At 32.5% G+C, this 15,267-nt stretch overlaps 1 protein-coding gene and 1 long non-coding RNA gene across 2 annotated transcripts; both read right to left on the bottom strand.

The window, feature by feature from the left end:
• Window positions 1–6,194: 6,194 nt before the first annotated feature.
• Window positions 6,195–8,129, bottom strand: LOC107904591 (aldehyde oxidase GLOX). Its single transcript, XM_016831012.2, has one exon. The coding sequence runs from the start codon at window positions 7,942–7,944 to the stop codon at window positions 6,301–6,303; it is 1,644 nt and encodes a 547-aa protein (XP_016686501.1). The 5' UTR covers window positions 7,945–8,129; the 3' UTR covers window positions 6,195–6,300.
• A 4,028-nt stretch (window positions 8,130–12,157) lies between these two features.
• LOC121209868 (uncharacterized) lies at window positions 12,158–13,012 on the bottom strand. Its single transcript, XR_005905019.1, has 2 exons — window positions 12,613–13,012; window positions 12,158–12,541 (listed from the first exon to the last, which is right to left on the bottom strand). It is a non-coding gene; the product is annotated as an uncharacterized lncRNA (long non-coding RNA).
• Between the last annotated feature and the right edge of the window lie 2,255 nt (window positions 13,013–15,267).

The raw sequence follows: 15,267 nt of genomic DNA, 5'->3' as shown, positions 1-15,267 counted from the left end.
TTAATCCTCGGATTTTTATTTACATCGAAGTATACGAGTCACGCATACATAATCCATCATCCACTCATGATTAAAGTATGCTACACTATGAACGTCACAAGTAAATCAATCCATAAACGGATCTAGGATAGATACAACTTGGGTCATGTCCAATGTATTTTCAGTTCAAATAGTGACATCTATGTCTCTTTCTTTTGAGAGTCATCTGCTTCGATACCCAAGACAAGATATCTCTCCAATTGAACTTAATAAATAATATAAAAATCTTTCAATCGATTTGCTCAATTTTAATTAGAATACAGACTGTTTAGATTATCTACTAATATAAGTTGTCTTCTCACATTATGATCTAACCACATAATGCAACTTAATATTAGTTAAACATAAGATAATCAACGAGCCAATATTTTTTTACATTTTACTTTGCATGCAAAAATCATTGATGACATATACAAATGATATTAATGTATAATGAAATTTTATTTAAACTAATCTGTTCAAAAAATTACAAGTATTGTAATGACTTGATTTTCAACCGTGTCGGAAAAATTAGTTTTGGATCAAATTTATTGAATCGAGTTAATAAAGAATTAAAATAGAATAATTATGTGATGAGTATGAAATGGAAAGGTCGAATTATTAGGTATTATTTAATTAAATCTATTATTAAAAATAGTATGGAGACTAAATTGCAAAAGTGTGATCACTATTAAATTTTAAAGTAGAAAATAAAAAAGGACCAAGTTAGAAATTAAACTAGGGACTAAAGAATAAATAGACCGAGTTAATATTAAGTTAGTCGAATAAAATGATTAAATTCATTCATCATTTTTAATATGATTTACATTAAATAATCATTTTATATTAATTAATATAGATTAATTAAGCTTAATCATTTTCTTAATCTAAGTTTATAAGTGTGAAAGTGGAATGAAAGAGAAAGTTATTTCGCTTCTTCCATGTTCGATTATGACAGTCAAAGTAAGAGAAAAAAGAAAATTTTCTTTCAAGCCTCCACCATTACCGTAGCCCTCAACCAAGGATAGCTAAGATTTTTCTTAGAAATCTGATAAGGAATAGTAGATATTGAAAGCCCACTTGTTAGATTAATCAACTGGTGAAGTTTTGTTTCATTTTCCATTGTTAATAGTTTTGAGTACTTAGTTGAAAAACTTTAGAAAATTTTATTCTAATAGCTCAAACTCATGCATGAATGATGTTAAGTTAGGTGATGGAAAAATATGTTAGAAATGTAATAGGAATATTAAATTAAGTTTGAATAATTTGATTAATTATGTGTTGTTAAGGACTTAATTGTAAGAGATAAAAAAAATTAAGGTTTGATAATAAATGATGGTTATGAGAGGTCTTTGTACTATATTTATAAAGTCAGATTTAAATTCGATCTGGTGAATTGTGAGATACAAGCATTTCGGATATTAAGAAATTGAGGGATCAATTTGTAAGAAATGCATCCATGTTTAAATAATGATGATATACAATGCTTTTTTGATAATATACAATTATTAATAATGATATTTGCCCTATTAACGTTGTCAGATAGAGATATGGGTATAGTTGGCATGCCATAAGGCCTGTTTTGATAGGTAGGAGATTCAACACTATGTGCATATATATATATATATATATATATATATATTGTGGCAATTCTCTAATACCCTAGGGGTACGAGCATATTCTGGTGTGCCTAGTGGGATTAGTGCATTTATGCTCGATTAGTACTTCAATGCGTTCTGAGTGTGTTGGTGTATTGAGTTGAGTATTCATATTTGGATTTGATTTAAGTTAATAGGGATTAAAATGTAAAATTACTTGTGGAGGCCTCGTATTTATTTACTTTTCTTCTCCCAGTTAAACTCTGTTTTTTAGTTTCTCATTTAAACTAAGATTAGTGTAGGTTATTTTATTATTATTTTCCCACTTAAACTTTGATTAGTGTAGGTTAATTTAATATTTTTTGACCTACAAATTTAGCCTATAAATAGACTCTTTTTCCATCCTAGAAAATAACCTAATACACATTTAGGTATTAGCTTTTACAAGCTTTTAGAGAATTTTGTGTTTAATTTTTGAGGGTTCTTATTTCGAGTTTCGAGGTTTCGAGGTTTAGTTTTATCTCTATCCTTTGTACTTTTTGTTTTTTCCGTTTTAGTAAAATTATCTTTACCTGTGGTTTTTTTATCCTATTTAGAAGGGTCTTTTCACGTAAAATATTTGTGTTCGATCTTTTCAATTTCTTCGTTAGTTTACTTGTTCAGGTTTATCCCTAACAAATCGGTATCAAAACTAGTTGATTTCCGCAATCAACTCGTTCAGATATAGCAGCAACAAGGTTGATAAGTTCGATGACATCAAAAATTTTAATCTATGGCAAGTTCGAATGATGAAAATTTTGATTCAATGAGATATTGAGAAGATCCTAACAGAGAAAAAATAGGTTGGATAAAAAGGCTCTATCCATAATTTAATTATGTCTGAAAAATAATGTGTTGCAGGAGGTTTTGATGGAAAAAACGACATTCATTTTATGGAAAAGGTTAGAAACCCTTTAAGCGACAAAGTCTCTAGCTAACTGATTAGTGCTGAAACAACAGTTGTACATGTTTCGCATGAACGAAGATAAGTACCTTGGAGATCACATCAACCAATTTATTACTCTTTTGAATGATTTAAAAAATGTTGAGGTTCAGATTAACGATGAAGATCAAAGTATGCTATTATTATGCTCTTTATCCCCTTCAAACAAGTTTTTCAGGGAAACCCTAATTTATGGCAGAGTCATTCGAGGATGTGAAAGATCATCTATTGAGCAAAGACAAGCTCAACAATGAGTTTGGTCCGAATAGCAAGTCTAATAGGCAAGCCTTAGCTTTGGTAACATCAAGGAAGCAAGACAATAGATGTCACTACTGTAAGAAGTTAGGTCACATCAAGGCAGATTGTTACAAACTGTGAAATAAAAGGGTTGCTAAGAGCAACGGGGAAGATTTAGTTGGTGCTAATTTGGCCAATGACAAAGGTTATGATTTTTGTTGGTGTTAACAAGTGAAAATTCTGAGCTTACGTTCGAGTGGATCTTGGATTTGGGGTGTTCTTTCCACATGTGTCCGAACAGGGACTGGTTCTCCTCATACAGTTCATTTCAATGTGGAGTTGTGTTCATGGGGAAGGTTCACCTAATAAGGTAACTGATATTGGTACTATTCAAATCAGGATACACAACGAGACAATAAGGACATTGTCAGATATCAAGCATGTGCCTGACTTAAAGGAAAATCTCATCTCCTTAGAAATTTTGAACTCAAAGAATTGTAGAATTAATATCAAGTCAAACATCATTAATGTATCCCATGGGGCTCTTGTTTTGATAAAAGGTAAAAAGATTGGCAGCTTTTATTTCTGGAAAGATCAAGACGTCACTCGTATATTAAGAAGTAGAAGTTGACTCATTTGAAGCAGAGATAACTTAATCATAGGAGGGAAAAAGGTATGACTATTTCGTATTTGAGAGGTTCTCTTTTGGATGCAAGTTTTGAAAATATAGGGCATTGCGTTCATGAAAATCAGATCCGAGTTAGTTTTGATTTGACAATGCATAAGGCGAAGACTAAAAGACTTCCAGCTTCAAAACACAACTTCAACTCAATTAATATCTTGCATAGTTTGAGATAAGCCCGTGGCAGGCTTCAGCAAAGAAGGTGTTGTGAAAGTACAAGTTAAGATGGAGATTTGTTGAGTTATGCCTTGTATTTTTTTTTTTTACTTTTCTTCTCCCAGTTAAACTCTATTTTTTAGTTTCTCACTTAAACTTTGATTAGTGTAGGTTATTTTAATATTATTTGACCTACGAATTTAGCCTATAAGTAGTCCATTTTCCCACCCTAGAAAAATAACCCAATACACATTTAGGTATTAGCTTTTACAAGATTTCAAAGAATTTTGTGTTTACTTGTTGAGGGTTCTTATTTCGGGTTTCAAGATTTAGTTTTATCTCCATCTTTTGTACTATTCGTTTTTGTCGTTTTAGTGAAATTATCTGTAGTTTTTTATCCTCTTCGAAGGGGTTTTTCCACATAAAATATTTGTGTTCGATCTTTTCAATTTCTTTGTTATTTTACTTGTTCGGGTTTATCCCCAACACTACTTGTTGAATATATGTGAAACTAAAAGAGATAATAAAGTTAATGCGGTACATGATTCTGATATGGTAAACTAGATGCAAATACCCTAAGAATGCATCGGAAATTATATTGTTGTAAACGGGCAAACCATTGATATGAATAAGATAGATTGGTAAATGATATATGAAACTTCTAAAGGTCTAACAATGTACAAGTCTATACATATCAACAATGTTAACGTTGAAATAGTTGTTGATTAACTTGATTAATCTTGCTACTTAACTATTTATTTAATATTGTTATGCTTAAATTGAATTCAAATTATGTTATCACCACCGAGTATACAATACTTAGAGTAAGATTATTTTTTTCCATATGCAGGTTTCAAACTAGAGACATACCAAATCAAAGGTCATAAAACACTTAACTTGACAACTCAGCTCAAAAATCAACTTGTTACCTTTTTTGCATGTATATATGTGTGTTGATAAAATGGCATGTACCTAGATTTGTTTGGACTTGCTGCTTAAGATAAGGTTTTGGTTCTTTTGGTGACCTATAAGGTTTTCATGATTGAATTTTATCTTTTGATTATTAGCTATTTATCTTTGTTTATATAGGTTTGAATGTGCAAATTATTAAACTAAGTATTGAAGGATTGAATGTCATGATCCAGTGTATCAAATTGATCATGTTCTATTTATATGAATTTTAGGGAATTTTAGGCGCAAAATAGAATTGGATTGAAGACTTGGAAATGTGCACTTTAAGTCATTTAGATCATTTAGTGATTGAGTCTTTAGATAACAGGAGTATGCCTCGAGATTGTTAGAATAAATTTTTTTATATTATTCATTTAGATGCTTAATGTCTCGAGACTTGTTAAGCTAGTCTCAAGACAACCCCACTTAAGGTTCGAGATAAGTGGCATTTGTCTCGAGACAATGGCACATCGAAGGAAAATAAATTTTGCCCTCCTCCAGGTCTCGAGACAAGAACCCTTTGTTTTGAGGCATCCAAACATTGAAGCTAAAATAGGTAAATAGGGGAGGATTGTCTCAAAACCAATTCTCGAGATTTGAGAACCTTTGTCTCGACACATGAACTTCATTGTCTCAAGACATGTTGACATCAAAGCAAAAATATCAAGTTATAAATAAGGCCTATCTCGAGACATCATGTTAAAATTTGATTAAAAGAGTTTGGAATTGAATTCTAACTGAAACCTCAACCCCTAATTCATTAGATCATGTTTAATATGTTTTTATGTGATTTAATTACATGATGTATTGAGCATGCTTTATATGAGTTAATTTAGTAAGGTAATGTGATGTCACACATTTGGACCCGACGACCGAGTCGAGTGTAAGTGTCACAAGTATAAATTGATGAATATACTACATTTAGGACACTATATCCTAGCATATATAAGTTAGAGTTTAAATTATGTTAGGATAATCCTAAAAAGTCACTTTTTAGGCATCTAATAAAAATGTGACACTTTATTTTTTAAAAGAACTTTTAATTAATATCATATATTTTTTTATCACTACATCGATTATTTTAATAATATTTTAACCCTAATTAGTGTTGATTAAATAAATCAAATTAATGTAAAAAAATTAAATAAAATTAACAAATAATGATAGTAAAGCAAGGTTTATGAGTTTTTTTTTTCAAACTAAATTTATGATTTATGGTATGGTAGGTTAGAATTTAGAATTTTAAGGTTTACAAGTTTAAGGAAATGATTAGATTAGGATTTAGGGTTTAAAGAGGTCTATGACTTTAGATTTTAAAGTTTAGAGTTTAAGTTTTAAATTTTATAAAAATATATATTTATTTTTATTAATTTTAGAGTTAAAAATGATAAAGAAGAGTTAATTTTATGTTTCTTGATATATTATGTTATTCATGCACTTTAAATAAATCAAAGTCTATAAGTCAATATATATATAGTTATTAAATTTAGGAGTTGAGCTATCTTAAATTTAATTATGGGTATATAATGTTAAAAAAAATAAAAACATCTGAACTGAAAATTAACCATGGTAATAAAAACAGTCATATCTAATTTCAAAAAAAAAAAGGTCATATATAGTTTTTAGATAATGTACAGTTTTATTGGAATACTTTTTAATTACGTATCCCTACACCATCAACCTATCTTCACCCACCTCCCATAACTTGGTACATGAGCATGCACCACAAACAACATATAGTATCCCGGTGGAGCAATCTCAGCCGTCGATGGTCCAGCGACGACTAAATTATACGTAGAAGGTGCAATATCAGTAACACCGGCAATCTTTAACAACACCATCCTTTGATTCATCGAGAAAGAATGGGTTGCGAAGGACGGTGCAACAATAGTCACCGACAAAACGTTAACTGTTAAATAAGCTTGTACTTGAAAACTTAGCCAAAAGAGCTTTCCCCCATAACCCATTTTCTCATCTGCTGATAAAATCCGAGGCCTTATTGGATCATATTCCGGGGACAAATATGGCGGGGAAAAGGATTCCATGCTTAAATCTGTAGGGTATTCGACGTTTGTGAAGTTGTAATATACGTGAGGATTGCTGCCGCTTACGAGAATCCGTCCATCGGTTAATAATATGGCTGATGAATGGTACATTCTTGGCCTTGGAGATGGTGACATTACTGAGAAACGCCAATTCGACACATCATCTGACGGGCGGTAAATTATTGGCCTAGTGACCGGACCACGACCTAGTTCCCATCCAGCAGTACCCAATTCTGCGCCATTGATTATAAGCACGTCCCCGGTCGGCAAAAGTATCATGTCGCCCATGACTCTAGCCATCGGCATGTCTTCCATGGTCCAACTAGGGTTTGGAACCGAAACCTTGAGCCTCCCACATGTTGATGTTGCACGTATGAAGATCCCTTGCATGGCTTGAATAAATGAGTCCCTTGGTGCACCACCGCACACCATGATTTCAGGTTCAATAATGGCGTCATTTTCATCTAAAGGAAGCAAAACAGATGACCCAGAGCTCGGATAATTCCTAGGATCGTCGCCAGGGATCTTAGGAAACTCTTTTAAAACCATGTTTTGATTATAATCCAACAATATCGATCTCGTATTAGCGAAAATAAACAGGTTACCATCTGGTAAAAGATGCAAAAATGGATACAAATTATTCTCCAAGCCTTGATCGTTAGTCTCCATCAAGAAATCCAGAAAAATAACACCATTCCAACTCGAAGGGTAAAATTCATAATTGAACTGTCGTCTCCCACCAACAATTATAATTCGACCATCGGGTAAAACTTGATTCGAAGCATACCATCTTCGTCGTATTAAAGACTGTGGGAACTCGATCCAATTGCAGTATTCGTCGTCGTTACAAGGCGTGAAGCTTCGAATATTTCGATCCCCGTCATTGTATCCACCGGTTTGAACGAGAGTTCCATTGGGGAGAACCGCACCAGATGAGCACCAAGTATCGGTTTGAATCATCAAGGGACGAAATCCATTGGTGACAATATCATAGAGGATTGAGTGAGCCGTGCAATCAGTTTGAAGCATGGTATCGGAGCTATCGACTCGGCAAATACCGTTGGGGAGTGAAAGATTGGAAGGGCCGAAATCGGTTCGGTCAAAGATGATGACCTTGTTATTATGTAGGAGTTGCATATGCATGGCGGATATACCCACACTTTCATGTAAGAGCTGCCATTCGCCATTGCGACCCGAGTACGAGGGAAGAGCTTGTGACGCAACAATGGAGAAGACATGGGAAAATGAGAGTGAAAAAAGAAGGAATTTGATCATGTTGATGGCTCTTTAATTGGTAGTTTAACGAAAAGAGAGGTTTTGGTTAGAGTTGAAGGTTTGAGAGGAGATAATTTGGGGTGGGAGTGAAAGTTGATCAATAGATTAACTACATGCCAACTGATTTTGATGATATATAATAAGATTATGTTATATGATGTATATTTAACATGAATATGTTTAAATTTGTAGTGGAGCACGATCAGAATATGAACAAAAAGATAGGAGTTAGGAAGGGAGATAATGTTGGGTAAGGAGCACTTCTTGAGTTCAGTTTAAGTACTGCAAGAAACATAACTGGTATGAGGCTAAAATGGGGCTCATTTCATCAGCAAGTTGAGAAAATGTAGATGAATGGATTTGCTGCAATATTGAAGCCAACTAACCTCATTTTTATATACCGCCAAGGAATCGGAATCAATATAAATATATATTTATTTTTTAAAAATTAAATATATTTAGTTGAATAAAACTATGAAAAGAAAAGGGTTGGAAGGAAACCCAAAAAGTGAGATGAATAAGATGATGTCTGTTTTTTCCTTCCTTCTTTCTTTTTTACTCTTGCAAAGTTTCAATACTAAAATCCAAATGACAATACAAATAAATGTCACATCCGCAAAATTACAAACGTTAACTAAACGATGCCATGCATCATCAATTAATTAAATGATTACATATTATTAGAAAATTTTAAAACTAAATCCACTCAACTTCAATTTTAATTATATATATATCATCTTATTCGTCAAAAAGGAGGATAGAGATGCAGTTTAGTGAAGGGCTTTGAGCGCAGCTCTTCTAGTGATGAGCTTATTTCCTTCAGAGCATGAAATTCAAGTTGATAAGCGGGAACATAGAGAGGATTAGGGAGAAGAGAAAAGCTAAGGGCTGTTAGACACTTCAGAAAAAAGAAGAATCGAAGTCTCCAAATTCAAGGTCAGCGAAAGCCTAGTGGGGTAGTGGCAACCGTCAATTGGAGTTTGTTGTACCAGTAGGGGCGGCAAGGGGTATAATCACCCATGGTGCATATGTGGTGACTTTAATGTGGTTAGGTCTGTTTCGGAAAGGATTGGTGCGTCATGGTTATGGAATGCTTTTAGGAGTTGGTGGATGACCTTCCAATGAATGACATTATGACAGCCTCATTTTGCAGATTGGATAGATTTTTAGTATCTCATGATTTGTTGCCTCGGCTTGTGAACGTGTGCCAATGTCCCTCAAGGAGTATAAACTAATTTTTTTTTTCATTAAAACAGTAACTTACCATTAAACTAAAAAATTATCTTTGACAAAAGAGTAGAGGGGTTCAAGATTAAAAATAGGGCACTTTTAAATAAGTGGCTATGAGGGAAGAAAATAGTTTACGAAAGAAAGCTATCATGGTTAAATATGATTTTGATATTTGTATATAAACACCAAACTGCCCTAAATCACAGATATAAAAGAACATTGTGGAGTCACCTTATAAGCCGATTGATGAAGATATATTTAGAACCGAAACTGTGATGACAATAAGCAAATTAAATTCTGGTCGGATGTGTTTGATAAGGGATGCTGCACTTAAATGTAGACTACCCAGAGAGTCTTTGCTTTCACTATTAATAAAGAGAGGGAAACAGTGGAATTTGGGAGCATAATAAATGGGCATAGGACTTGGAAGATAGATTTAAGAAAGCAATTATTTGGCTTCATGCAAATGAATAATATTTTAGAGTTGTTTCTCTTTTATTCTAGAAAAAAATTTAAGATTTTAGTTTACTTTGTCCGTTAGTTTTAGTAAATTTTATGAATTTTTTAAATTATATTTAATTTATTTTTTTAATTTATTATTTATTGTTAATGTTAATTCGAATTAAACCAGTTCATGGGTTTAGTTATGCCCTCAAATTTGAAGGTTCAGGGAGGGTTTAGACAAAAATATTAGGTTTAGAAAATAAGCTTAGATGAAAAAATTTGACCTATTCAAAATATAAGTCGGGTTTAGGTTTAAACATTCAAGGCCTGAGCCCGACCTGACCTATTTAACTCACTTTTAACTTAGTAAAATTTTATATTATATTATTTTTATATATGTAGGAGTATTCAAACAATTGATTCGATTAATATCCGAACCGAACTACCATTAACTTAAATTTTAAAACCCTTAACCAAACCAAAATTCTTTTAAAACCTATTAATTGAATTAACTTTGGTTAATTTGAATAGTTAACTAAATTAACCAAAATTTATATATAATTCTTTTTAAACAATAACACAATAACAACTCTATATTAAAAATATAATAACAAACATTGCTTTAAAACATTATTTTTTTACTTTTATTTATTTATTTTACTTTTTGTTTGCTTTTTTTAGTTTAATTATAGTTTTTTTTTCATTTTCATAATACTTATTTAAACCCATTTTAAGAATATTTATAGATCTATTAATTTTTATATATTGGACTTACTTATCTGCCTCTATAATATTATTAATAATTTTGGTTAATTTGTTAATTAAGCTAAGTAATTAACCAATAATCAAATTTTTAAAAACTTTTAATCAAAAACTTTTAAACTAATTCGATTTGGTTAGTTAATTCAGTTAAAACCAAAAAGTGCACACCCCTAGCTAATTGTATTATATAATTTATAACACATTCAAATTAAACCTATAGTAATAGCCGTTTGAGTCTTAACTTGATTGAAATGGGCATTGTTGCCAATGCAGGATGACGTGGGTTTGAGTGTGCTCAAGCACATTATCCTCTTATTTATGGGTTGGGGAGGGGCTATGGGTAATTTTAAACATTGTGTCAAAAAGAACATATATGACCAAAACCAATAATGAGATTATTAAAAAAATCTATAGTAATATATAATGCTACTATAATGTAAACATTAAGATGGTTATATATAAAATATTAATAAATAAAATATATAAAATTATTAAATATTAAATTAAAAAATATAAGTATATTTTTTAAAAGTTTAAAAAAACAATTTGTGTAACTCTAAAATAGGCTTGGCTTAGCCATTTACAAATATGAACGGGCCAAGGCAAAACTTTAGGCCCATATTTTGGGTAAGGTTGGACTTGAGCAAAAATAAAATGTGTTAATATCATGTATAGACCCGACCCTTAAGACCTCTAATTCGAACTCATTTTCAAGTATTTCTTACACAATGTAAGTTCGATATAACATTGAAATCAAACACTATTACCAATAAATTAAAACATCCACTGTGAAAATTAATTAGTGAATATTTTTAAAATTTTAAATAAACAAATTTCCTAAGTTCCTTATTTGCAAATATTAATCTTGCAGATATTAATAAATATTAATAGTTATCAATATAATTGTAAAATATATTCTTAGTATGTAAATTAGCTAGTGATAACTATGTCACACTCTGAATGAATTTGTCAAGTAACATATTTCAATTAATATAAAGTTGCATAAGAAATCATTTTACACAAGTAAATTAAAAATAAATTAAGAGTACATAAATATTCAAGGATGAATGGGTTCGATTGAAAATTTCTCGCGACAATGTTGATTTTTGTAGATTCACGGTAGAGTTTTTTTTCTTTTTTTCTTTTTTTAGATGTACTTTAAACTTTGGAGGTGAAAATGAAAATGGGAGAATGAAGACTAATGATATCTTGACACCCCTATTAGGTTTAAGAGCATGTAGCAAAAGGAGTAATTTTTGAGTAATATGGTTAAATATATCATTCTACATATCTCATTCCCAATCAGCTATTGAAAAAAGTTGTCTATTCGAATATTTTTTTTTGGAGGTTTTAGCTCAACAAACTCTTGCAAAACTCCATTTACCAAACATCACAATTAAAGGTTTAACTATCTAATCCTCAATTTGTATCCAAATCAACTACAAAAAGCCTAAAACTCCTATCAAATATTACCAAATACTCCTGTAAACCTTAAGGTGCGGTTTGGATGGGAGGTTGAGTATAATGCGGTGCACTTAGTTTAGTTTATTTTTGTCTCATATTACGGTATCGTTATAGTATTTAATCTCATCACCACCACTATTTTTATATTAATTATAGGTAAATTTACTGTCCATCTAAACTTTAACTTAAAGTAAAGATAAAGCGGAAAATACAATTTTAATTGGCGGTGTTTTTCTTTTTAACCTGAGCAAAATACGACGGTGGCATTGCTCCAATACGATTGGATGACTTCACTTGAATAAAAACATTACCATCCAAAGGAACAACTGTGAAGAGTTTGATATCGAATTCTGTGCAAACACATTTCCAAAGGAAGCCAACTCTAACTGCCTATATTGCCTAATACATTCTCTTTATATTCACCAATCAGTCAAAAAAAATGGAAACAGAACCAGAAATAGAACATGCACTAAGAAGCAACAGTTAAGCTAAGAACAATTTGAAAGAATCAATACTTGTGTTCCTTCTGCAAACCGATCTGCTGCAAGCCAGCTCCACCTTCAAGCTCTTCCTTCAAGTAGTACCCTTGCGCAGCTGCAAACACCTTGCCATGAAGACCACACTGTCACACACCTAACTTGTCTCCCCGTGTACAGAAAGCTACACCGTTTCTTTTTTTCTCTTGTTAACCTAGAAGCTGATATAAAACCCATTGACTATGAGCAAAGTCCTTAACCAGAGAAGAGAAGAAAAAAGAGATAGAGGTACCTAATGTCTTCCCCGTTTGCTGCTGAGGTTTACTTGCGGAAAGAAGAACTTCATCAATTTCTTGTGAAAATATCAAAACCCAAATCACAATCACGACCACGATCAGGAGAAGGCGACAGTGTAAAATAAGGAGGCTCCGGAAATAGCGTCTTCACTTCACGGTCGATCCTCCCTCAGACAAGCTCCCTTCTCGGTTTTAGCTTCACTCTGATCAGCGAAGTTCTCGACTTTGTCGTTTCCTTCTCTTTCCTATTCTTTTATTGTATATAACACCCTCGATTGCCCGTACATCGTCTGCCACTTCGCCAACCCATCGTCATCCTCTGTCGCGACTGCCTCCGAACCCTACACAGTGGCAACCTCCGTTGGCGCCGGAGATACCTATTGAAATATGTATATATTTTAAATTTAATTAGGTAGATAAATCTTATTTGGATAGATAAGTTTTATTCATATTCTAGAAATATTTTTATTTTATTTTTTAGTAGTTTACTAGAATAAGGGAACTATTTTCTTTTCATGTTTTAGTAGTTTATTAGAATAAGGGAACTATTTTCCCAATTAGGATTAGGACTTTTTTTTCTCTATTTAAATTCAATTCTTTAGTTAATAAGAGAAGTACAATTTTATTCAAAGCTCTCTTGAAATCTTTCATGGCATCTGAGCTAGGTTAAAATCTCTAGTAACATCATGGTTAAAACATCCTTCACTGGAGATAAGAGATCCAGCAATCAAACAGAGGAAAAAAGTTCTACAGTTGAAACAACTACCGAGAGTACAATGACTCAAGGGACAGAGGCGTCTCACCTTTCTTTTCAACTGACATCTCACAAGTTGAATGGCAAGAATTATCTGGAATGGTCGCAGTCCGTAAAATTAGCAATTGATGGGCGCGGCAAGCTAGGTCATTTAAATGGAGAAGTTGAGCAACCACAGGTGGGTGATCCAAAGATGAGCAAGTGGAGGTCAGAAAATTCTATGGTAATTGCGTGGCTTATTAATTCCATGGAAGCTTCCATAGGTAAACATTTTCTTTTTCTCCCAACTGCTAAAGATGTTTGGGACATTGTGAAAGACACCTATTCAGATTTAGAAAACGCTTCACAGATTTTTGAGTTAAAAATAAAACTGTGGAAAGCTAGGCAAGGGGAAAAAGAAGTTACTCTTTATTATAATGAGATGATGTCTCTTTGGCAAGAACTGGATCAGTGTTATAATGATGAATGGGAGTGTCCCGGAGATGGTGTAAAAGCTATGAAAAAAGAAGAGAATGAAAGAGCTTATTTGTTTCTGGCTGGTTTAAATAAAGAATTTGATGAAGTGAGATCTCGGATCCTAGGGAAAAAACCGCTTCCAAAACTTCGTGAGATTTTTTCTGAGGTTAGAAGAGAGGAGACAAGGAGAAAATTAATGTTAAAGCCAGGGTTTGAAGCTAATGATGATAATTCTACTCTTGTAACTATTAAAAATAATGATGATAGTGAAAAAAAGAAAAAACCTTGGTGCGATCACTGCAAAAAATATTGGCACACTCGTGAAACGTGTTGGAAGCTCCATGGGAAACCGACAAATGGAAAGAAAAAGAATGGCAATGGTCGTGGTTCACAATCAGGGGATAGTAGAGCTTTCCAAACAACTAATGGAAATTATGAGGGCCAAAGTTCACTGGAAGGGTCTCCATTCACTAAGGAACAATTAGAGCATCTACACAAGTTTTTTCAATCACCACAATTTCGGATGATTTCTTCTATTCCTAACTCATCCAATAATCCTTCTTCCTCTTTTGCCCAATCAGGTACTGATTTTTCTGTTTTTTTCAGTGTCAAGCCTTGTAAAACAAACACATGGATCATTGATTCTGGAGCTAGTGATCACATGACTAGTAGTCATTTTCTTTTTTCAACTTACACACCTTGCGCAGGAAACAAAAAGATCAAAGTAGCAGATGGGTCCTTCTCGGCAATTGCCGGGAAAGGCACTGTTAAAATTTCATCTTCCTTGGTTTTACAATCTCATATCGGTCAGTAAATTATCCCAGTCCTCAAATTGTCATGTTATATTTGACTCCTCTATGTGTAAGTTTCAGGACATGGTCTCGGGGAGAATGATTGGCAATGCAAAAGAATTTGGTGGAATTTACTTTCTTGAAGACGACCATTTAAGTCAACCAACAACTACTTTATGTTTAAATTCTGTTTCTGATTTTGATAAGGTTATAATTTGGCATTATAGGCTTGGACATCCTAATTTTTATTATTTAATATATTTGTTACCTAATCTATTTAAAAATAAAAGTCCTTCTTCATATCATTGTGAATTTTGTGAATTGGCTAAACATCATCGATCATTCTTTCCACCTCAAAAATATAAAGCCTCCAAACCTTTTTCGTTAATTCATAGTGATGTTTGGGGACCTTCAAGAGTCTCGACTTTTTCAGGAAAACGTTGGTTTGTCACATTTATTGATGATCATACTCGACTTTGTTGGGTGTTTTTATTAAAAGATAAGTCCGAAGTTAAAAATGTGTTTCAGTCTTTTTATGCTATGGTGAAAACACAATTTGGTGTGAAAATAGAAGTATTTCGAACTAACAATGGTGGGGAATTTTTTAGCGACCAATTAGGTATTTTCTTAACCAAACATGGAATAGTCCA

This window comes from Gossypium hirsutum, chromosome A11, assembly GCF_007990345.1.
Source record: "Gossypium hirsutum isolate 1008001.06 chromosome A11, Gossypium_hirsutum_v2.1, whole genome shotgun sequence".
NCBI classification, from domain to species: Eukaryota; Viridiplantae; Streptophyta; class Magnoliopsida; order Malvales; family Malvaceae; genus Gossypium; species Gossypium hirsutum.
This window is presented reverse-complemented; position numbering and strand designations above follow the sequence as displayed.

Coding starts and splice junctions, on each gene's coding strand:
- LOC107904591 (XM_016831012.2), bottom strand. CDS start 7,944: ATGATCAAATTCCTTCTTTTTTCACTCTCATTTTCCCATGTCTTCTCC.